Source organism: Ranitomeya variabilis, chromosome 4, assembly GCF_051348905.1.
Source record: "Ranitomeya variabilis isolate aRanVar5 chromosome 4, aRanVar5.hap1, whole genome shotgun sequence".
In the NCBI taxonomy this organism is placed as follows: domain Eukaryota; kingdom Metazoa; phylum Chordata; class Amphibia; order Anura; family Dendrobatidae; genus Ranitomeya; species Ranitomeya variabilis.
The window spans coordinates 767,362,046-767,384,145 of NC_135235.1; the positions used below are offsets into that span (position 1 = coordinate 767,362,046).

A 22,100-nucleotide genomic window follows, 5' to 3' on the forward strand; every position below is an offset into this window, starting at 1 on the left:
TCCTGATCCACCATTCAGCCTTCACTTCTGAGTCTGAGACTCCGTGCACTGCAGGCACAATGACGTCACTACATCACACCTGTAGTACGGAGCCTCAGTACTCACACCGCACAGACCAGAGCAGCGCTCCTCAGGAACCGGGTTGGCTGAGTAGTGTGTGTGTTTATATCAGGAATTGTGGGGGCATCATATTAAGAGAAGAGCTGTTGGGACTCTCATACTGAATGTGTGGCTGGTAGGGGCCATTATACTGGGGTTGTGGTGGACTCTAATTGCAGCAGCAGAATTAAGGATGGACTGCAGACGTGCAAGGGTTATAGCACGGAGGCTACAGAGGAGGATGTTGCAGTAGTCGAAGCTGGAGATCATCACACATCCTCCACCCCATAGCCCAGTGTCCATATACTATTATTATTATTATTTATTTATATAGCACCATTGATTCCATGGTGCTGTACATGAGAAGGGGTTACATACAAATTACAGATATCACTTACAGTAAGCAAACTAACAATCACAGACTGATACAGAGGGGGAGGACCCTGCCCTTGCCGGCTTACATTCTACAGGATGGTGGGGAAGGAGACAATAGGTTGGGGGTTGCAGGAGCTCCGGTGTTGGTGAGGCGGTAGCTCCAGAGGTGGTGAGGAGGCAGCAGGATCAGTGCAGGCAGTAGGCTTTCCTGAAGAGGTGGGTTTTCAGGTTCTGTCTGAAGGATCCAAATGTGGTTGATAGTCAAAGGGAAGATATTGGGAGATTGTTGGAGCCAATTTTCTTTAGAAACATTTCAATATCTGTTTTTTTTGTGCTGTTTTTCCTGTAATATAGGAAAACCTAAGGCCAGAAATAAACCCCATAAATCTCTGTACATGGAGACTTGCTTTTCTAAAAGCCTCAAACATCTGTGTGTGAATCAGAGCTGAGATCTAACGTGATAGAGGATTACAGTGCGGAGAAGACGGGAAACCTTCATATAGACGGCCGGTGGTGATGGAGTCAGTGACCGACTCTGGCCACATATGTCTCTAGAGCCGTAGTAGAAGATGAAGATGTCATCCTCACCATGAAGTAGTTATTTCTCATGTCGCGTGTAATGAATATCTCCTGCAGTATTGCTAATGCCGATTCCAGGGTCGGTAAATGAGACGAGAATTAGCGTTATGGAAGATGAGTCTATGAGGAACGTATTCAGCTGCCGACTCCGAGGAGGAAACTGCTTGTTGTCTGTGGCCTAAATATATAGGATTTATTAGTAGATGGAAAGAAGGAAACTAAATACTGTAAAATAATAAATCTCCTCATATGTTTCCCTTATTATCTCCAGTAATTGTATTATTACAGGATTCTTATGATGTTACATCGGCTCATCTTCTCATTCAGGTCTCTACAATATCGGATCCTCTCAGTGAAGATCTTCTACAAAAGAGAATTTTCCTGGTTTACCCATCACAGATGGATATGGACAGAGACAAGATGGCGGAGAGGATATTACACCTCACCCTAGAGATCCTCTTCCGGCTTACTGGAGAGGTGAGAGATTCTGATGACGTCACATTACATCATTCTTATCTATGGGAATAACAGATGGACAGAACTGGAGAGGTGAGGACTCTGGAAATGTCTGTAGTGAGATTTATTAATGTGTCTCTCCATTACCAGGATTACACAGTGGTGAAGAAGATCTCTAGTGATCGCTGTCAGGACCCTGTGTCTGAGGGATGGGGAAGACCCCTGAGCCCAATCACGGGGCCTCCACCTCACCCCCTGATTCATGAGGACATCAATGACCAGAAGATCCTAGAACTCACCTACAAGATGATTGAGCTGCTGACTGGAGAGGTGACACTGCTGGGAATGCTGGGACATTATACAGTAACGCTATGATGGGATCGGGGGATGACGGTATCATTGTATGTGTCAGGTTCCTATAAGGTGTCAGGATGTCGCTGTCTATTTCTCCATGGAGGAGTGGGAGTATTTAGAAGGACACAGAGATCTGTACAAGAACGCCATAATGGAGGTTCCCCAGCCCCTCACATCTCCAGGTAATAGACAGGACTAAATACACACGGCCTATAATTATCTGTATGTAAAGAATGAATTCACTCCCTGTATGTGTTTCCTCCAGATCTATCCAGTAAGAGGACAACACCAGAGAGATGTCCCCGTCCTCTTCTTCCACAGGACTGTAACCAAGAAGATCCCAATGCTCCTCAGGACCATCAGGTAGATGGAGAGAAGGTGTCAGGAGATCTCCCCTATGATGTGTAGACGCCGGTGAAGGTCTTGTGCTCAGTCTTGTTTTATCCACCAGTATTATATGTTTTATACTTGTGTAATGAGAGCGGTGGAGATGGCAGGATTAGAGCTGATCATAGATGGGACTTCTCCATCTGTTGGTGACTTTTATAATATTTGTTTCAGGGTGAAGATCTGACCCATATTAATACTACAGAGACATATGTGAGGGGGGATGAGTGGTGTAAAGAGGAGATTCCTACATATGGCTACCCAGGTGAGTAGTAACAACTAAATGCAGAGAGGTCACAGATTCTTCTCAGTCACCGGCTGTGGCTGCTTTATCGGTGGTGTAGTCCGGCCGTATTACCATGATCACCATTTTACCTCTAGACCACAACATTCTCCTTCTATACACTGACCTGAGAGACTTCCTGATCATCACTGCGCATGACAGGAAGCCTCTCAGGTCTGGAGACCCTGATGTCATCGTGACAACATCGGGTCTCCATGGCAGTGATCTGGACCACGCATCATGCCGCGGGGTCTAGGATCCAAAGGCAGCTGGGCTGTCAGTCACTGTAGTGAGGGATCAGCGACCTGTCATAAGCCAATACAGATGAATATGTAATCAGAGCAGCACATAAAGCCCCGCCCACAGCCCCACCCCAGAGCACCACATAAAGCTCCGCCCACAGCCCCACCCCAGAGCACCACATAAAGCCCCGCCCCAGAGCACGAGAATCTCATTAACTGAAAACTACGAATACAGATTAATCAAAAACCACAAGACGGATTTCATCACCAGGTATCAGTGTAATCAGTATAACGGCACCGACCTGACAGTGTCTGTAGTCACTGAGCACAATCCTGCTGACAGGTTCCCTTTAAGACATCTCCGCTCTGCACTATTATACACCGTTCTCTTTAACCCCTTACTGACCAGGCCAATTTTTACAATTCTGACCACTGTCACTTTATGAGGTTATAACTCTGGAACGCTTTAACGGATCCCTCTGATTCTGAGATTGTTTTATCGTGACATATTGTACTTCATGTTAGTGGTAACATTTCTTTTATATTACTTGCGATTATTTATGAAAAAAACGGAAATATGGCCAAAAATGTAAAATTTTGCAATTTTCAAACTTTGAATTTTTATGCCCTTAAATCCGAGAGATGTGTCACACAAAATAGTTAATAAATAACATTTCCCACATGTCTACATTACATCAGCACAATTTTGGAAACAAAATTTTTTTTTTAGTTAGGAAGTTATAAGGGTTAAAAATTGACCAGCGATTTCTCATTTTTAGAACAAAATTTACAAAACCATTTTTTTTAGGGACCACCTCACATTTAAAGTCACTTTGAGGGGTGTACATGACAGAAAATAACCAAATTTGACACAATTCTAAAAAGTGCACCCCTCAAGGTGATCAAAACTACATTCAAAAAGTTTATTAACCCTTTACGTGCTTCACAGGAACTGAAACAATTTTGAAGGAAAAAATTAACATTTAACTTTTTTTTTTGCAAACATTAAATTTCAGAACCAATTTTTTTTTATTTTCACAAGTGTAAAAAGAGAAAGCGAACCACAAAATTTGTTGTGCAATTTCTCCTGAATGCGCGGATACCCCACATGTGGGGGTAAACTACTGTTTGGGCGCACGGCAGAGCTTGGAAGAGAAGGAGCACCATTTGACTTGACAATGCAGAATTGGCTGGAATTGAGATCGGACACCATGTTTCGCGTTTGGAAAGACCCTGATGTGCCTAAATAGTGGAAACCCCCCACGAGTGATACCATTTTGGAATCTAGTCCCCTTAAAGAACTTATCTAGATGTGTGGTGAGCACTTTGAACCCCCAGGTGCTTCACAGAAGTTTATAACGTAGAGCTGTGAAAATAAAAAATCAAATTTTTTTTCTACAAAAATGATCTTTTCGCCCCCAAATTTTTATTTTCACAAGGATAACAAGAGAAATTAGACCACGAAAGTTGTTGTGCAATTTATCCTGAGTACGCCCATACCTCATATGTGGGGGTAAACCACAGTTTAGGCGCACGGCAGAGCTTGGAAGAGAAGGAGTGCCATTTGACATTTTCAATGCTGAATTGGCTGGAATTGAGATCGCACGCCATGTTGCGTTTGGAGAGCCCCTGATGTACCTAAACAGTAGAAACCCCCCACAAGTGACCCCATTTTGGAAACTAGACCCATTAAGGAACTTATGTAGATGTTTGGTGAGCACTTTGAACCCCAAAGTGCTTCATAGAAATTTATAACGGAGAGCCGTGAAAATAAAAAATCCTTTTTTTTATCTCAAAAATGATTTTTTAGCTCGCAATTTTTTATTTTCTCAAGGGTAACATGAGAAATTGGTCCCCAAAATTTGTTGTCCGGTTTGTCCTGAGTACGCTGATACCCCATATGTGGGGGGGGGTCCACTGTTTGGGCGCATGACAGAGCTCGGAAGGGAAGGAGCGCTGTTTTGAAATGCAGACTTTGATGGAATGGTCTGAGGGCGTCATGTTGCATTTGCAGAGCTCGTGATATGCCTAAACAGTAGACACCCCCCCACAAGTGAGCCCATTTTGGAAACTAGACCCCCCAAAGAGCTAATCTAGATGTGTGGTGAGCACTATGAACCCCAACTGCTTCACAGATGTTTATAATGTAGTGCCATGAAAATAAAAAAATCATGTTTCTTCCACAAAAATGATCTTTTCACCCCAAAATTTTTACTTTCACAAGGGTAACAGGAGAAATTGGACCCCAAACTTTATTGTGCATTTTATACTGAGTACGCTGATACCCCATATGTGGGGGGACCACTGTTTGGGCGCATGGCAGAGCTCGGAAGGGAAGGAGCGCTGTTTTGGAATGCAGACTTTGATAGAATAGTCTCCAGTTATGTTGCGTTTGCAGAGCCCCTAATGTACCTAAACAGTAGAAACCCCCCACAAGTGACCCCATTTGGGAAACTAGACCCCCCCAAGGAACTTATCTAGATGTGTGGTGAGAACCTTGCACCCCCAAGTGCTTCACAGAAGTTTATAATGCAGAGTCGTGAAAATAAAAAAAAAATTTTTTTTCCACAAAAATGATTTTTTTAGCCCCCAATTTTTTATTTTCCCAAGGATAACAGGAGAAATTGGACCCCAAATATTGTTGTACAATTTGTCCTGAGTGCGCTGATACCCTATATGTGGGGGTAAACCACTGTTTGGGCACACATCGGTGCTCGGAAGGGAAGGAGCGCCGTTTGGAATGCAGACTTAGATTGATTGGTCTGCAGGCGTCACGTTGCATTTGCAGAGCCCCTGATGTACCTAAACAGTAGAAACCACCCACAAGTGACCCCATATTGGAAACTAGACCCCCCAAGGAACTGATCTAGATGTGTTGTGAGAACTTTGAACCCCCAAGTGTTTCACTACAGTTTATAACGCAGAGCCGTGAAAATAAAAAATTATTTTTTTTTCCACAAAAATGATTTTTTAGCCCCCAATTTTTGGAGAAACAGGAGAAACTGGACCCCAAAAGTTGTTGTCCAACTATTACTTAGTATGCTGATGTTCCATATGGGGGGTAAACCACTGTTTGGGCGCACGGCAGAGCTCAGAAGGGAGGGAGCATAATTTGACTTTTTGGCTGTCTCGTTTGGAGACCCCTGATGTACCTAAACAGTTGAAACCCCCCAATTCTAACTCCAACCCTAACCCCAACACACCCCTAATCCCAACCCGATCCATAATCCTAATCACAACCCTAACCCCCAAAACACCTCTAGCCAGGGTTGAGCGACTTTTACTTTTTTAGGATTGAGTCGGGTTTCGCGAAACACGACTTTCTCAAAAGTCGAGTCAAGTGAAATCGGCCGATTATCGCGAAAAGTTGGGGATCGACCGAAACACGAAACCCAATGTAAGTCAATGGGAAATCAAAGTCTCTCTCTCTCACTCTCTCTCTACCTCTCTCTCCCTCTCTCCCCTCCGTGCAAAGCATAGGTTGTGTTGGACTGTGGAAATCGCTAAATCCCAAACGGTAATATGGCTCTGTGACGCCGCAGAAAGCAAGCCGGAAACTGTCATCACGCTGCCCACACTTCTTCATTGGCTGAAAAAATGGGGAAAGCGTCATACGAAACGCGACTTTGGCGTGAAGATTGCTGACCGCATGGCCGATCCCACGCTGGGGTCGGGTCGGGTTTCACAAAACCCGACTTTGCCAAAGTCGGCGACTTTTCAAAATGACCGATCCGTTTCGCTCAACCCTACCTGTTGTGTATCCGCTTTTTGGGCTCCCCTGGTGGTTGCTGGTGGTACTGGTGACTTGTTTGCACTTTGCTTCTTCTGTTCACCTGCTTCCATCAGTGTTTGGGAGTTTCCTATTTAGCCTTGCTCTCCAGTCATTTCCTTGCCGGTCATCATTGTAACCAGAGCCTTCGGTTGCATGTTCCTGCTACTAGTCTGCTGATCAGCTAAGTGGACTTTGTCCTTTTGTTTTGTACCTTTTGTCCAGTTTGCAGTTTTTGTAATTCTCTGTAGCTGGAAGCTCTTGCGGGCTGAAATTGCCACTCCTGTGTCATGAGTTGACACAGGAGTCTTAAAGTAATTTCAGGATGGTTTTTGAAAGGGTTTTCAGTTGACCGTGAAGTCCTCTTTTGTATCCTTCTGCTATCTAGTAAGTGGACCTCTCTTTGCTAAATCTACTTTCATACTGTGTATGTCTTTTCCTCTTAATTCACCGTTATTACATGTGGGGGGCTGCTATCATCTTTTGGGGTATTTCCCTAGAGGTAAGCCAGGTCTGTTTCTTCCTCTACCAGGCGTAGTTAGTCCTCCGGCTGGCGCGTGGCATATAGGAAGCCGTAGGTATGCTCCCTGGCTACTGTTAGTTGTGTGGTAGATTTAGCTCACGGTCAACTCGAGTTTCCATCACCCGAGAGCTCGTTCGTTACTTATTTGTTTTTTACGTTCCCTTGCCATTGGGAACCATGACAGTATGACCGGCCTACAAAGTGTTAATTGTTTGGGCTGAAGCAGGAGAAAAAGAAGTGTTGAAGGGAAATTTTTTTTTTTTTTTCTTTCCTTTTCCTCAGAGTTTTAAGCTGCCTAGCCCTTAATTGCTGTCTAGCTGCTTCTTACCTCCTCTTAACCCTTGAATGGCTCTGACCTTAGCTGTTTAACATGGATGTCCAGAGTTTGGCTGCAGGTTTAAATAATCTTGCTACGAAGGTTCAAAATTTACAAGATTTTGTTATACATGCTCCTATTTCTGAACCTAAAATCCCTACACCAGAGGTGTTTTCCGGAGATAGATCTCGGTTTTTGAATTTCAAATATAATTGTAAATTATTCCTTTCTCTCAGACCTCACTCCTCAGGAGATCCTGTCCAGCAGGTTAAGATTGTAATCTCTTTGCTGCGAGGTGACCATCAAAATTGGGCATTTTCATTGGCACCAGGGGATCCTGTGTTGCTCAATGTGGAAGTGTTTTTCCTGGCTTTAGGGTTGCTTTATGAGGAGATTCAAGCTGAAAAAGCTTTGATAGCCCTATCTCAAGGGCAAGATGAAGCGGAGATATACTGGCAAAAATTTCGTAGGTGGTCTGTGCTTACTCAGTGGAATGAGTGCGCCTTAGCGGCAAATTTCAGAGAGGGCCTTTCTGATGCCGTTAAAGATGTTATGGTCGGGTTCCCTGCGCCTACAGGTCTGAATGAGTCCATGACAATGGCAATTCAGATTGATCGGCGTTTGCGGGAGCGCAAACCCGTGCACCATTTGGCGGTATCTTCTGAAGAGACGCCAGAGAAAATGCAATGTGACAGAGTTATGTCCAGAAGCGAGCGGCAGAATTATAGGCGTAGAAATGGCTTATGCTTCTATTGTGGTGATTCTGCTCATGTTATATCGGCATGCTCTAAGCGTACTAGGAAGGTTGACAAGTCCATTTCAATTGGCACTTTACAGTCCAAATTTATTTTGTCTGTAACCTTGATTTGTTCATTATCAGTTATTACCGTGGATGCCTATGTGGACTCGGGCGCCGCTCTGAGTCTTATGGACTGGTCCTTTGCCAGGCGCTGTGGGTTTGATTTAGAGCCTCTGGAAGTCCCTATACCTCTGAAGGGTATTGATTCTACACCTTTGGCTTGTAATAAACCACAGTTCTGGACGCAAGTGACTATGCGTATGACTCCAGACCATCAGGAGGTGATTCGCTTCCTTGTGTTGTACAATTTACATGATGTTTTGGTGCTTGGATTACCATGGTTACAGTCTCATAACCCAGTCCTTGACTGGAAGGCTATGTCTGTGTTAAGCTGGGGATGTCGGGGGGCTCATGGGGACACTCCTATGGTGTCCATTTCGTCATCTATTCCATCTGAGATTCCGGCATTTTTGTCTGATTATCGTGATATTTTTGAAGAGCCTAAGATTGGTTCACTCCCTCCTCACAGGGATTGTGATTGCGCCATAGATCTGATTCCTGGCAGTAAATTTCCAAAGGGTCGTTTGTTTAACCTATCTGTACCTGAACATGCTGCTATGCGCGAGTATATTAAGGAGTCCCTGGAAAAGGGACATATTCGTCCTTCTTCATCACCTTTAGGAGCCGGTTTTTTCTTTGTCTCTAAAAAGGATGGCTCTCTGAGGCCTTGTATTGATTATCGTCTCCTGAATAAAATTACAGTCAAATATCAGTATCCGTTGCCTTTGATGACTGATTTGTTTGCTCGCATAAGGGGGGCTAAGTGGTTCTCTAAGATTGATCTTCGTGGGGCGTATAATTTGGTGCGAATTAAGCAGGGGGATGAGTGGAAGACCGCATTTAATACGCCTGAGGGCCATTTTGAGTATTTGGTAATGCCTTTCGGCCTTTCTAATGCACCTTCTGTCTTTCAGTCCTTGATGCATGATATTTTCCGGGAATGTTTGGATAAATTTATGATTGTGTACTTGGATGATATTTTGATTTTTTCTGATGACTGGGAGTCTCATGTTCAGCAGGTCAGGAGGGTTTTTCAGGTTTTGCGGGAGAATTCTTTGTGTGTAAAGGGTTCAAAGTGTGTTTTTGGGGTTCAAAAAATTTCATTTTTGGGGTATATTTTTTCCCCTTCTTCTATAGAGATGGACCCTGTCAAGGTTCGGGCTATTTACGACTGGACGCAGCCTACTTCTCTGAATAGTCTCCAGAAATTCTTGGGCTTTGCTAATTTTTATCGTCGATTTATAGCTGGTTTTTCTGGCGTTGCTAAACCTCTGACGGATTTGACTAAAAAGGGTGCTGATGTTGCCAATTGGTCCCCTGCTGCCGTGGAGGCCTTTCGGGAGCTTAAGCGCCGCTTTTTGTCTGCCCCTGTGTTGCGCCAGCCTGATGTTTCTCTTCCCTTTCAGGTTGAGGTCGATGCTTCCGAGATCGGAGCGGGGGCGGTTTTGTCGCAGAAAAGTTCCGACTGCTCAGTGATGAGACCTTGTGCGTTCTTTTCGTGAAAATTTTCGGCCGCCGAGCGAAACTATGATGTTGGTAATCGGGAGCTTTTGGCCATTAAGTGGGCATTTGAGGAGTGGCGTCATTGGCTTGAGGGTGCCAGACATCAGGTGGTAGTTTTGACTGATCACAAGAATTTAATTTATTTGGAGTCTGCCAGGCGCCTGAATCCTAGACAGGCACGTTGGTCGTTGTTCTTTTCCCGGTTTAATTTTGTGGTCTCGTACTTACCGGGTTCTAGGAATGTGAAAGCAGATGCTCTTTCTAGGAGTTTTGAGCCTGACTCTCCTGGGAATTCTGAACCTGCTGGTGTCCTTAAGGATGGAGTGGTTTTGTCTGCTGTCTCTCCAGATTTGCGACGTGCTTTGCAAGAATTTCAGGCGGATAGACCTGATCGTTGTCCGTCTGGTAGACTGTTTGTTCCTGACGAGTGGACCACTAGAGTCATCTCGGAAGTTCATTCTTCTACTCTGGCAGGTCATCCGGGAATTTTTGGCACCAGAGATTTGGTGGCTAGATCCTTCTGGTGGCCTTCCCTGTCTCGAGATGTGCGTGTTTTTGTGCAGTCTTGCGATGTGTGTGCTCGGGCCAAGCCTTTTTGTTCTAGGGCTAGTGGGTTGTTGTTGCCCTTGCCTATTCCGAAGAGGCCTTGGACGCACATCTCTATGGACTTTATCTCGGATCTCCCTGTTTCTCAGAAGATGTCTGTCATCTGGGTGGTGTGTGACCGTTTTTCTAAAATGGTTCATTTGGTGCCATTGCCTAAGTTGCCTTCCTCATCTGAGTTGGTCCCTCTGTTTTTTCAAAATGTGGTTCGCTTGCATGGTATTCCGGAAAACATCGTTTCTGACAGGGGTACCCAGTTCGTGTCTAGATTTTGGCGGGCAGTCTGTGCCAGGTTGGGCATTGATTTGTCCTTTTCGTCTGCATTCCATCCTCAGACCAATGGCCAGACGGAGCGAACTAATCAAACTTTGGAGACTTATTTGAGGTGTTTTGTGTCTGCGGATCAGGATGATTGGGTTGCCTTTCTGCCTTTGGCGGAGTTTGCTCTTAATAATCGGGCTAGTTCTGCCACTTTGGTTTCTCCTTTCTTTTGCAATTCAGGGTTTCATCCGCGTTTTTCATCTGGTCAGGTTGAGTCTTCGGATTGTCCTGGAGTGGATGCGGTGGTGGATCGGTTGCATCGGATTTGGGGACAAGTGGTGGATAATTTGGAATTGTCCCAGGAGAGGACTCAGCAGTTTGCTAACCGTCGTCGTCGTGTTGGTCCCCACCTTCGCGTTGGGGACTTGGTGTGGTTGTCTTCCCGTTTTGTCCCTATGAGGGTTTCTTCTCCCAAATTTAAGCCTCGGTTTATCGGTCCTTTTAGGATTTTGGAGATTCTTAACCCTGTTTCCTTTCGTTTGGACCTCCCGGCATCTTTCGCGATCCATAATGTGTTCCATCGGTCGTTGTTGCGGAGATATGAGGTACCGGTGGTTCCTTCTACTGAACCTCCTGCTCCTGTGCTGGTGGAGGGTGAATTGGAGTACGTTGTGGAGAAGATCTTGGACTCCCGTATTTCCAGACGGAGACTTCAATATCTGGTTAAATGGAAAGGCTATGGTCAGGAAGATAATTCTTGGGTAACTGCCTCTGATGTTCATGCCTCGGATTTGGTTCGTGCCTTTCATAGGGCTCATCCAGATCGCCCTGGCGGTTCTTGTGAGGGTTCGGTGCCCCCTCCTTAAGGGGAGGGTACTGTTGTGTATCCGCTTTTTGGGCTCCCCTGGTGGTTGCTGGTGGTACTGGTGACTTGTTTGCACTTTGCTTCTTCTGTTCACCTGCTTCCATCAGTGTTTGGGAGTTTCCTATTTAGCCTTGCTCTCCAGTCATTTCCTTGCCGGTCATCATTGTAACCAGAGCCTTCGGTTGCATGTTCCTGCTACTAGTCTGCTGATCAGCTAAGTGGACTTTGTCCTTTTGTTTTGTACCTTTTGTCCAGTTTGCAGTTTTTGTAATTCTCTGTAGCTGGAAGCTCTTGCGGGCTGAAATTGCCACTCCTGTGTCATGAGTTGACACAGGAGTCTTAAAGTAATTTCAGGATGGTTTTTGAAAGGGTTTTCAGTTGACCGTGAAGTCCTCTTTTGTATCCTTCTGCTATCTAGTAAGTGGACCTCTCTTTGCTAAATCTACTTTCATACTGAGTATGTCTTGTCTTTTCCTCTTAATTCACCGTTATTACATGTGGGGGGCTGCTATCATCTTTTGGGTATTTCCCTAGAGGTAAGCCAGGTCTGTTTCTTCCTCTACCAGGCGTAGTTAGTCCTCCGGCTGGCGCGTGGCATATAGGAAGCCGTAGGTATGCTCTCTGGCTACTGTTAGTTGTGTGGTAGATTTAGCTCACGGTCAACTCGAGTTTCCATCACCCGAGAGCTCGTTCGTTACTTATTTGTTTTTTACGTTCCCTTGCCATTGGGAACCATGACACCTACCTCTAACCCTATTCCCAACCCTAACCATAACCCTAATCAAAGCCCTAAACCCAGCACAACCCTAATCCTAATCTCAATCCTAACCTCAAAACCTAACCCTAATCCCAATTCACCCCTAACCCTAATCCCAACCCTAACCTTAACCCTAATCCCAAACGTAACCCTAATGCCAACCCTAATCCAAACCTTAATCCCAACTCTAACCCTAACTTTAGCCCCAACCCTAACTTTAGCCCCAACCCTAACTTTAGCCCCAACCCTAACCGCAACCCTAACCCTATCCATAGCTCTAATCCTAGCCCTAGCCCTAACCCCAATTGGAAAATAGAAATACATACATTTTTTTTATTTTATTATTTTTTCCAAACTAAGGGGGTGATAAAGGGGGGGGGGGGGGGTATTTACTATTTTTTATTTTGATCACTGTGATAGGATCTCACAGTGACCAAAATAAAACAAGAGGAAGAATTTTCCTCTGCTGGCCGGCAGATCACGGCGGGCGCACTGCTCATGCGCCTGCCATTTTCTTATCAGAGCAAGAAGCCGACGGCCAGGAGAGGAAGCAGGAGGACACAGGGACACCGGTAAGTATAACAGGGTCCCCGATCCCCCTATTGTGTGCGATCACATCAGAGGACAGAGAATGACATCGCTTTTTTTTTTTTTTTTGCGGCCGCCGGTAAATGGTTAATTACCGGCGATCGCAAAACAAGGGTCAGTGAAAAGCGACCCCGATCATGTTCTTTGGGGTCTCGGCTACCCCCGGCAGCCGAGACCCCAAAGATCTGCCAGGTCCCGGGCAGCGGGCACACTGCGCATGTGCCCACCATTTTTTTCCCGGAACAAGATGGTGGCGCCCATCGGGAGCCACGAGGAGCACTGGGGGAGACAGGTGAGTATCGGGGGGCGATCGGGGACCCCATTTCTCTGTCCTTTGATGTGCAATCGCATCGGAGGACAGAGAAATTAAATGGCAAATCGCGTTTTTTTTTGTTGTTGCGACCGCCGGTAAACGTTAATTACCAGCGATCGCAACTCGGGGGTCGGTAAAATCCCCCGAATCATGTTCTCTGGGGTCTCGGCTGCCCTCGGCAACCGAGACCCCAGAGAAAATCCGACTCTGGGGGGCGCTATTCACTTTTTCCACAGGTTTAAGTACAGGTTTAAGTACCCTTAACTGCTGCCGTTAAAAGGCGTATCGGCGGTCGTTAAGGGGTTAAATGTGTAATATTTCTTCTTGAAACTCATCTGACAGAAAATATTGGAGCTTCCGATAGTTTAGATTGTGAAGTCACCGAGCCCCGTGCTCTAATTACCCCAGAGAGGTTTCACCACTAGCTCCTCATTTATTACTGATGGAGACTGTTCAGTTTGGCATTTCAGTAGATGTTATTGTCTATAGACAGTTTTTGATTACAGTAGTGTCCAGAATCCTCTGATTTAACCTCTTCCCGCAGCCAGTTTTGTGTTCTTAATCAGGCCCCATTTTTACAGTCTGACGTGGTCACTTTATGTGGTGATAACTTTGGAACTATTCACAAAGGATAATAGAAAGCAAATGGATCTTACAAATTATTTTCCACCTTCTCACAATACCCTACATACGATTGTACACTACTCTCTGGGCACACGGCAGTGTTCAGAAGGGAAGGAGCGCCATTTAGCTGTTTGAATGTAAAATAGGTTGGAATAATTAGTGGTTGCCATGTCGCGTTTGGAGAGCCCCTGATGTGCCTAAACATTAAAACACCCCACAAGTGACACCATTTTGTAAAATAGACCCCTTGGGGAACTTATCTGGATGTGTATTGAGCACCTTGAACCCATAGATGCTCCACAGAAGTTTATAATGTAGAGCCATGGAAATAAAAAATAAAATACATTTTCCACAAATAAATCATTTTAGCTCCATATTTTGCATTATTGTAAGGGTAATAGGAGAAATTGCTCCATGCAATTTGTTGTGCAGTTTCTCCTGAGCACGCCGATACCGCATATGTGGGGGAATACTACTGTTTGGGCGCATGGCAGAGCTTGGAAGGGAAGGCGCGCCATATTGGAGAGCAGATTTTGCTTGAATTGTTTGTGGGAGACATGTCACATTGTCTGAGCCCCTGATGTGTCTAAACAGTGGAAACACCCCAACAATTGACCCCATTTTGGAAACTAGACCCCCCAAGAAATTATCTAGATGTGTGGTGGGCACTTTGAATCCCCAAATGCTTCACAGAAGTTAATTACGTAGAGCCGTGAAAATAAAAAATCATATTTTTTTCTAAAAAAAAATAGGTATTAAGCTTACCGTTAATGATGTTTCCAGGAGTCCATCCTGACAGCACCCTGGAGGACGTCCTCCTCCCCTTGCTGGGACAGGAAACACACGAGTTTAAAAGGTCATGTCCCACCCCTAATCCTCAGTGTTGTAACAAGAACCGCTACAAGGATATGCAGAAAAGAAGTTTAATGAAGACTTCAAACATAATACATTGAATCCAGACATATTACATCATATGTTAGAAACATGTTACATACATGCCAGATTTAAACAAACATGATATAAGTAATCAAGGGAGGGAACTACCCGTGCTGTCAGGATGGACTCCTGGAAACATCATTAACGGTAAGCTTAATACCTATTTTCCAGGGCGTCCTCCTGACAGCACCCTGGAGAGTACCAAAGCACCTCCTCAGGGTGGGATTACCGCTTGGAGAACTTTTCTCCCAAACGCAGTATGTTGACCAGACAAAACATCAAGTTTATAATGTTTACAAAAAGTATTGGCACTAGCCCAAGTCGCAGCCCTACAAATTTGTTCTAAAGAGGCCCCTGCCCTCTCTGCCCAAGAAGTAGCTATCCCCCGGGTAGAATGTACGTGGAGACCCTCTGGAGGAGGGACCCCTTGAGACTGGTAGGTCTCCGAGATCACAGACGTGATCCACCGTGCGATAGAGGCCTTAGAGGCCTTCTTACCCTTATTTTTCCCCCATACAGAACGAATAAATTCGGGTCAGTACGCCAAGAGCTGGTAGCTGCCAGGTAGTCTAGGACCGCCTGCCTGACATCCAGAGAATGTAATTCCCTTTCTTTAGCATTAGTGGGGTTATCGCAGAATGATGGCAACACGATTTCTTGGTTTCTATTTTTAATTGTCCCTACTTTTGGAATAAATGAGGGGTCCAGTTTAAGAATTAGGCAATCGTCTCTAACCTGGAGGTACGGGTCCCTAGTACACAGGGCCTGAATTTCCCCCACCCTTTTAGCCGTGGTGATTGCCACTAGAAATGCCGTTTTGCGAGTGAGGACCGAAATGGGCATATTAATGGAAGAAGCGTAAAGGTCCTTACAGAGGAACCTAAGGACCAGATTAAGGTCCCAAGAAGGCGATAAATGCCTAATAGTAGGGCGCAACCTCTGTGTGGCTCTGATGAATTTAACTATCCACGGGTGAGAGGCTAGGGGATAGTCTAGGAAGGAGCTAAGTGCCGAGATCTGCACCTTCAAGGTGCTAGGTTTGAGACCTTTGTCAAACCCAGCCTGAAGGAAGTCCAGGATTCTGGGTAAGTCAGGAGTGCCTGCCGTAACCTCAGACCTGCCACCTTCCAGACAGAATCGCCTCCAGATTTTTAGGTAGATTGCTTAAGTAATAGGCTTTCTACTGGACTTGATAGTTGTTATCACTCGACTTGATAGGCCCTTTGCTTTCAGGATGAGCCGTTCAGGATCCATGCTGAGAGATGGAGTTTCTCTGGGTTTGGGTGAAGAACCGGGCCCTGGTGGATGACATCCGGTCTGAGAGGAAGCTCTAGTGGATCTGCTATTGCCAGCTGTAGTAGAAGGGAGAACCAGCTTCTTCTTGGCCAGTATGGGACGACCAATATGACCCGGGCTTGATCCTGTTTGATCTTCCTGAGAACAGCCGGGATTAACGCCAGAGGAGGGAAAGCATATGAGAGAGGTTCCGTCCAGACTTGGCTCAGAGCATCTATCCCTTCCGGAAGATCTCGAGGGTTCAGTGAGAAGAATCTTGAGACCTTCGAATTTTTCCTGCTTGCAAATAGGTCTATGCAAGGAGTCCCCCAGCGAAGACACAACTCCTGGAAGATGTCCTGGTTGAGTTCCCATTCTGTTGGGAACACCCTTCTCCTGCTGAGGTAGTCTGCTATGATGTTTTGGGACCCTTCCAGGTGAATCGCTGAGATGGAAAGAACCGATCTTTCTGCCCACCGAAATATCCGATCCGCCAGTTTCTGAAGCAGATGGTGTCTTGCGCCTCCCTGATGCTTCAGGAAAGAGACTGTTGTCACATTGTCGGACATTATCCTTACATGGCGATTTCTCAGGATGTGTCGGTTTCTCTTCAAAGCTTCCCAAACAGCGTACAGTTCTTTGAAGTTGGAGGAGCTCTGGGTGACTTCCTCTGGCCATCTTCCTTGAAGGAACCTGTTTTCTAAGTGAGCTCCCCAGCCCCAGGCGCTGGCATCTGTAGTGACTACTACGTGGGGCTCGGCAGACCATAATACCCCTTTCCTTAGGTTTTCTGGTTCTGTCCACCAAAGGAGAGACTCTCTTACCAGAGGAGTTAGTCTCAAAGTTCTTTCCAGGGAAGCTAGGCGTCTGTCCCATTTGGACAGGATTAGTTTCTGCAGCGGCCTGGAATGGAACTGAGCCCATCTTACGCACGGAATACAGGCCGTCATTAGGCCGAGGACTCTCATGGCCACTCTTATTGACCCTCCTTGCCTTAAAAGGATCTGGATCTGGGACTGTATTGCTTCCAGCTTGGGCTCGGGGAGGAGAGATATTCTGTTCGTCGAGTCCAGGTACACTCCCAGAAAGGTTTTTCTGTGTTCTGGGATTAGGTCGGATTTCCTCCAATTTATGACCCATCCTAACTCTTCCATCACCGAAATGGTTCGGTTCCTGTGATCTGATAGAATCTCTGGCGTTCTTGCTACCAGGAGGAAGTCGTCGAGATATGGGACTATTATGATCCCCTGACTTCTTATGAAAGCGTATTAATCACAAGAAAAAATGGAGTTCTATACGAAGTATCAAGTATAAAATCAATATTTTATTGCAACAACATGATAAAAGAACAGTTTTACAAAAAGTATAGGAAAAAAGGGGAGACCCTAGTACAAAAACATCCACGTCACAGACACATGAATATGTGTACCACCATGGTATAAATATCTAAAGAAACACACGTATTAGCACACAAAGGTGGAGCATAGTTCTGGTTTTCATATAGACCAGTGTCCTCCATACAAACTGCGCAAGAACACCAATTGTAATGCCCATGGTGAAATAAAGTGACCAGTGCCTGGGACTCTGGAGACCCCCTGACGCGCGTTTCGCATGGCTTTATCCCTCTTCGATAGTTGGTGGTGGATGATGGTTTTGCGATGGAGAAAAGGGAGGAATAATGACCCTGGCTTACTTCCCGAGGTGGTACTGGCACTATGACCTCTGAGGACAGCATGTCCTTTAGGTCTTTCATCATTGGGGAGTCTCGCATTATAACCATAGGTGCAATAAATCTGTCTGGCGGAAGAGAGTAAAATTCGATACGGTAGCCCTCTGACACAGTCCGAAGAACCCAATTGTTTTGAGTGATTCGGGCCCATTTGTGCGCGAAGTGACGTAGCCTCCCCCTATAAGTGTGGCGTCATTGCGGTTTAGATTTTGAGGAGGGACTGAAAAAGAAACTTCTGTTTCTATTGCCCTGGTTACGGGAGCCTCTATAAGATCCTCTATGGGATCTACCTCCTCTAGAGTCAGTCTGTCTTCGGAAGGGGAATCCCCTCCGAAAGGACTGAGGTTTCCTAGTTTTGTCCTCCGGAAACCCCTTCTTTTTATCCGAAGCTGACTCTAGGATAGTATCAAGAGGAGGCCCGAATACTCGTGCTCCGGAGAAGGGGATTGAGCATAGCTTAGATTTGGAAGCACTATCCCCAGACCAGGATCTTAATCAGACCGCCCTCCTAGCCGCGTTCGATAGAGAACCACTCCTAGCCGAGAATCTGACTGATTCAGCAGTCATATCAGACAGAAAGGCCGTGGCGGACCTCATAATAGGGATGGATTTTAAGATCTCAGATCTCGGGGTCTTATTGGACAGGTGTTCTTCCAATTGACCCATCCAAAGATACATAGAGCGAGCTACCGAGGTGGCCGCTATATTGGTTTTAATCAGAGCCGCGGAAGACTCCCAGGCTCTTTTCAGAAGGATGTCAGTCTTTCTATCCATGGGATCGCGCAGGCTTGAGGAGTCCTCAAAGGGTATGGCAGTTTTTTTAGCCACCTTCGCCACCGGAACGTCAACCTTAGGGATTTCTTCCCACAGTTTTATGTCCTCCGGTTCAAATGGTAGACGAGCTTTAAACGCCTTGGATAACACGAGCCGGCGTTCCGCTTCCTTCCACTCCTCGATTATCATGGCTTTAATGTGCTCGCTAACGGGGAATACAGTCTGCTGACGTGACATAAGTCCCCCAAACATCAGGTCCTGCCTGGACTGTGGTTTAGGTGTCTCCTCTATCTGCATGGTGCACCGTACCGCCTGCACCAGATCATTTGTCTCTTCCGCCTGGAAGAGATATTTTCTTTGGTGGTCCTGGCTTCCTGACGGAAGCTCGCCCTCTTCCTCTGAGACGAAGTCCTCTGAATTAGACTTGTCCTCAGAAGTAAACTCTGGTTCTCGTTCCTGTCTGGCCCTCTTGCGGCTGGGAATAGGACTGGGCTTCTGCACCATATTGGATAAAGAAGCCTGCACCTCCTCACGTATAAGGGATCTCATCTCAGACAGTAAAGCCGGCTGTTCGTCCCTCACGATCTTAGACGTACAATCTGCACACAAAGTCTTTCCGTGGGAATCCGGGAGCTTCGCATTACAGATAGGGCATCTAGCAGATTTTCCTGAAGCCTTGCCGGATCTCCTAGCCTGACCAGAGGAACCAGAGGGGCCAGCAGGGGTTCCCTTATCCTTAAATTATATAAGATAGGGATAAGCGCTGGGGTAAGCCTGCTCCTACTTGCGGATAGGGGTCTGCGCTATGCGCCCTTACCACCTCCTCGACTGGCATACTTGCATCCATGATGAGTGAAGCAGGTCTCTGCAGCTTGTAGCGTCGGAACAGTAGCGCTTCAGCCGATATGCGTTCCACAGTGGAACGCACGCTTTCCCCCTTCACTGAGCGTTACCGGAAGTGACGGTAACGGATGCCGAAAACCGGAAGTGACGCCGTCCTGGCCACTTCCGCCTAGAGACGCCGTTCTGGATACCACGCTGCTCCCAAGAAGCCGCACACAGCGTGGATGGCGTCCGCAGCCGAGAGCCTCCCACCGGGAGGAGCGGCTGCCATCAGGAGTCTCGTCCACTCCTGGTCTTTGGAGCAGAGGGACCCCCCACCGGAGGGTGTCTGCCCTGAGCCTCTTGACAGGGGGAAGGATATTGGCAAGCCGCACGATCCCCCTGAGCTCTGGTAAGCTTGCAGCTTTTCACTCATGCGTCCTTTCCTTGCAGGGACAGGAAAAACACTGAGGATTAGGGGTGGGACATGACCTTTTAAACTCGTGTGTTTCCTGTCCCAGCAAGGGGAGGAGGACGTCCTCCAGGGTGCTGTCAGGATGACGTCCTGGAAAAAATGATCTTTTTGCCCTCATTTTTTTTCCAAAGGGTAACCGGAGAAATTGGACGCCAAAAGTTATTGTGAAATTTCTCTTGAGCATGCCGATACGCCATATGTGGTAAACCACTGTTTGGGTGCATGGCAGAGCTCAGAAGGGAAGGAGCGCCATTTTGGAGAGCAGATTTTGCTGGAATTGTTTGTGGGTGACATGTCACATTGTCAGAGCCCCTGAGGTGCCAGAAAAGCATAAGCCCCCAAAAGTGACTGCATTTTACACAATACTTCCCTGAATGAATTCTTCTAGTGGTGCAGTGAGCATACTGACACCACAGCTGTTCCATAGAAAATTGTACCATTGGGCAGTGAAGAAAAAATAATTACATTTTTACCACTAAAATGTTGTTTTAACCCCAGATTTTACATTGGAAAATACGTAGATAGGTAAATGGTCACTACACCCATAGATGAATTCGCAGAGGGGTGTCATTTCCAAAATGGGGTCACTTCAGGGGGGATTCTGCTGTTATGGCACTTTGGAGAGCCTCTAAGTGCTAGAACAACAGAATCTCCCCTGAAGTGACCCCATTTTGGAAATGACACCCCTCTGGGAATTAATCTATGGATATAGTGACCATTTTCACTACACAGATGACTTCCAGAAACACATAATGGGAGTTGTAGAGCAAAAATTGCAAAATTGTCATTGTAGTGCCCAATATATTGTGCCCAGCTTGTGTCTCTGGAGACATCCCCCCACCTACCCCCGGAAATTGTTAAGTCAGCTCTACTCAAATGCGTCTGTCACTAAATAAACCAAATGCTTGACTGTCAAAACCGTTTAAAACGTGGTTCTGTGTGGAAGATTACAAATCAGTCATGGAGGCATAAGGCTGGCAATGATGGGCATTGTGGGCAATAATAGCGGGTATCCTGCCTCATTCCTCTCTTGGAACATACACGACATCTTCTCTGGGGTTCTTTCTTGTTTCTGTTGCTGGAATGAGTGCAATAAAATGTCGCTCAGTGAGTCTTCTGACATCTTCAGATTCTAAAGGATTGGCGGGGACAACATTTTCAAAAACAAGATTTTCAATTACCTTTTCCTGATAATCAAGGAAAGTATCTGCATTTCCGGCTTTTTTGTGTGACACAAAAGAATTATATGTGGCCACCTGAAACAAATAAATGACTAACTTTTTATACCAGGTATATGATTTTATTTGATACCCGGTATGGCTGTAGAACCTGATCCCAAAACTTGTCCAATTTGTCCTGAGTACGCTGATACCCCATATGTTGGGGTAAACCCCTGTTTGGGCACACGGTAGAGCTCGGAAGGTAAGGAGCGCCGTTTCACTTTTTCAACGCAGAATTGTATGGATTGAGATCGGACATCATGTTGCATTGCAGAGCCCCTGATGTGCCTAAACAGTGGAAACCTCCAAATTCTAACTCCAACCCTAACCCCAAAACACCCCTAACCCTAATCCCAACCATAACCCAGCCGTAAATGTAATCCAAACCCTAACTTTAGCCCCAACCCTAACCCTAATGGGAAAATGGAAATAAATACATTTTTTTTTCTTTTATAATTTTTCCCTAACTAAGGGGGTGATGAAGGGGGGGTTTGATTTACTATTTATAGCGGGTTTTTATGATTGGCAGCCGTCACACACTAAAAGACGCTTTTTATTTCTAAAAATATTTTTAGCATTACCACATTTTTAGAGCTCTAATTTTTCTATATTTTGGTCCACAGTCATGTGAGGTCTTGTTTTTTGCGGGACGAGTTGACGTTTTTGTTGGTACTATTTTTTCGCACATGACATTTTTTTGATCGCTTTTCATTCTGATTTTTGTGAGTCAGAATGACCAAAAACCAGCTATTCATGAATTTCTTTTGGGGTGGGGGGGCGTTTATACCGTTCCACGTTTGGTAAAATGGATAAAGCATTTTTATTCTTCGGGTCAGTACAATGACAGCAATACCTCATTTATATCATTTTTTATGTTTTGGTGCTTTTATACGATAAAAACTATTTTACAGAAAAAATAATTATTTTGACATCGCTTTATTCTGAGGGCTGTAACTTTTTTATTTTTTTGCTGATGATGCTGAATGGCGGCTCGTTTTTTGCCGGACAAGATGACGTTTTCAGTGATACTATGGTTATTTATATCCGTCTTTTTGATCGCGTTTTATTCCACTTTTTGTTCGGCGGTATGGTGATAAAGCGTTGTTTTTGCCT

General features: G+C 45.6%; 2 protein-coding genes across 2 annotated transcripts in view; both read left to right on the top strand.

Annotated features, from left to right (window-relative positions):
* The window catches only part of LOC143766910 (uncharacterized), an 817,195-nt gene that overhangs the window by 771,954 nt on the left and 23,141 nt on the right, over positions 1-22,100 (top strand). Inside the window, exon 5 of the mRNA XM_077254906.1 lies at positions 2,425-2,515. Coding sequence (XP_077111021.1) covers positions 2,425-2,515 — 91 coding nt within the window. The remainder of the gene's footprint in view (positions 1-2,424; positions 2,516-22,100) is intronic.
* On the top strand, positions 293-1,884 carry LOC143767127 (oocyte zinc finger protein XlCOF29-like). The gene is made up of 3 exons (XM_077255150.1): positions 293-313; positions 1,342-1,530; positions 1,660-1,884. The coding sequence occupies exons 1-3, from the start codon at positions 293-295 to the stop codon at positions 1,882-1,884; spliced, it is 435 nt and encodes a 144-aa protein (XP_077111265.1).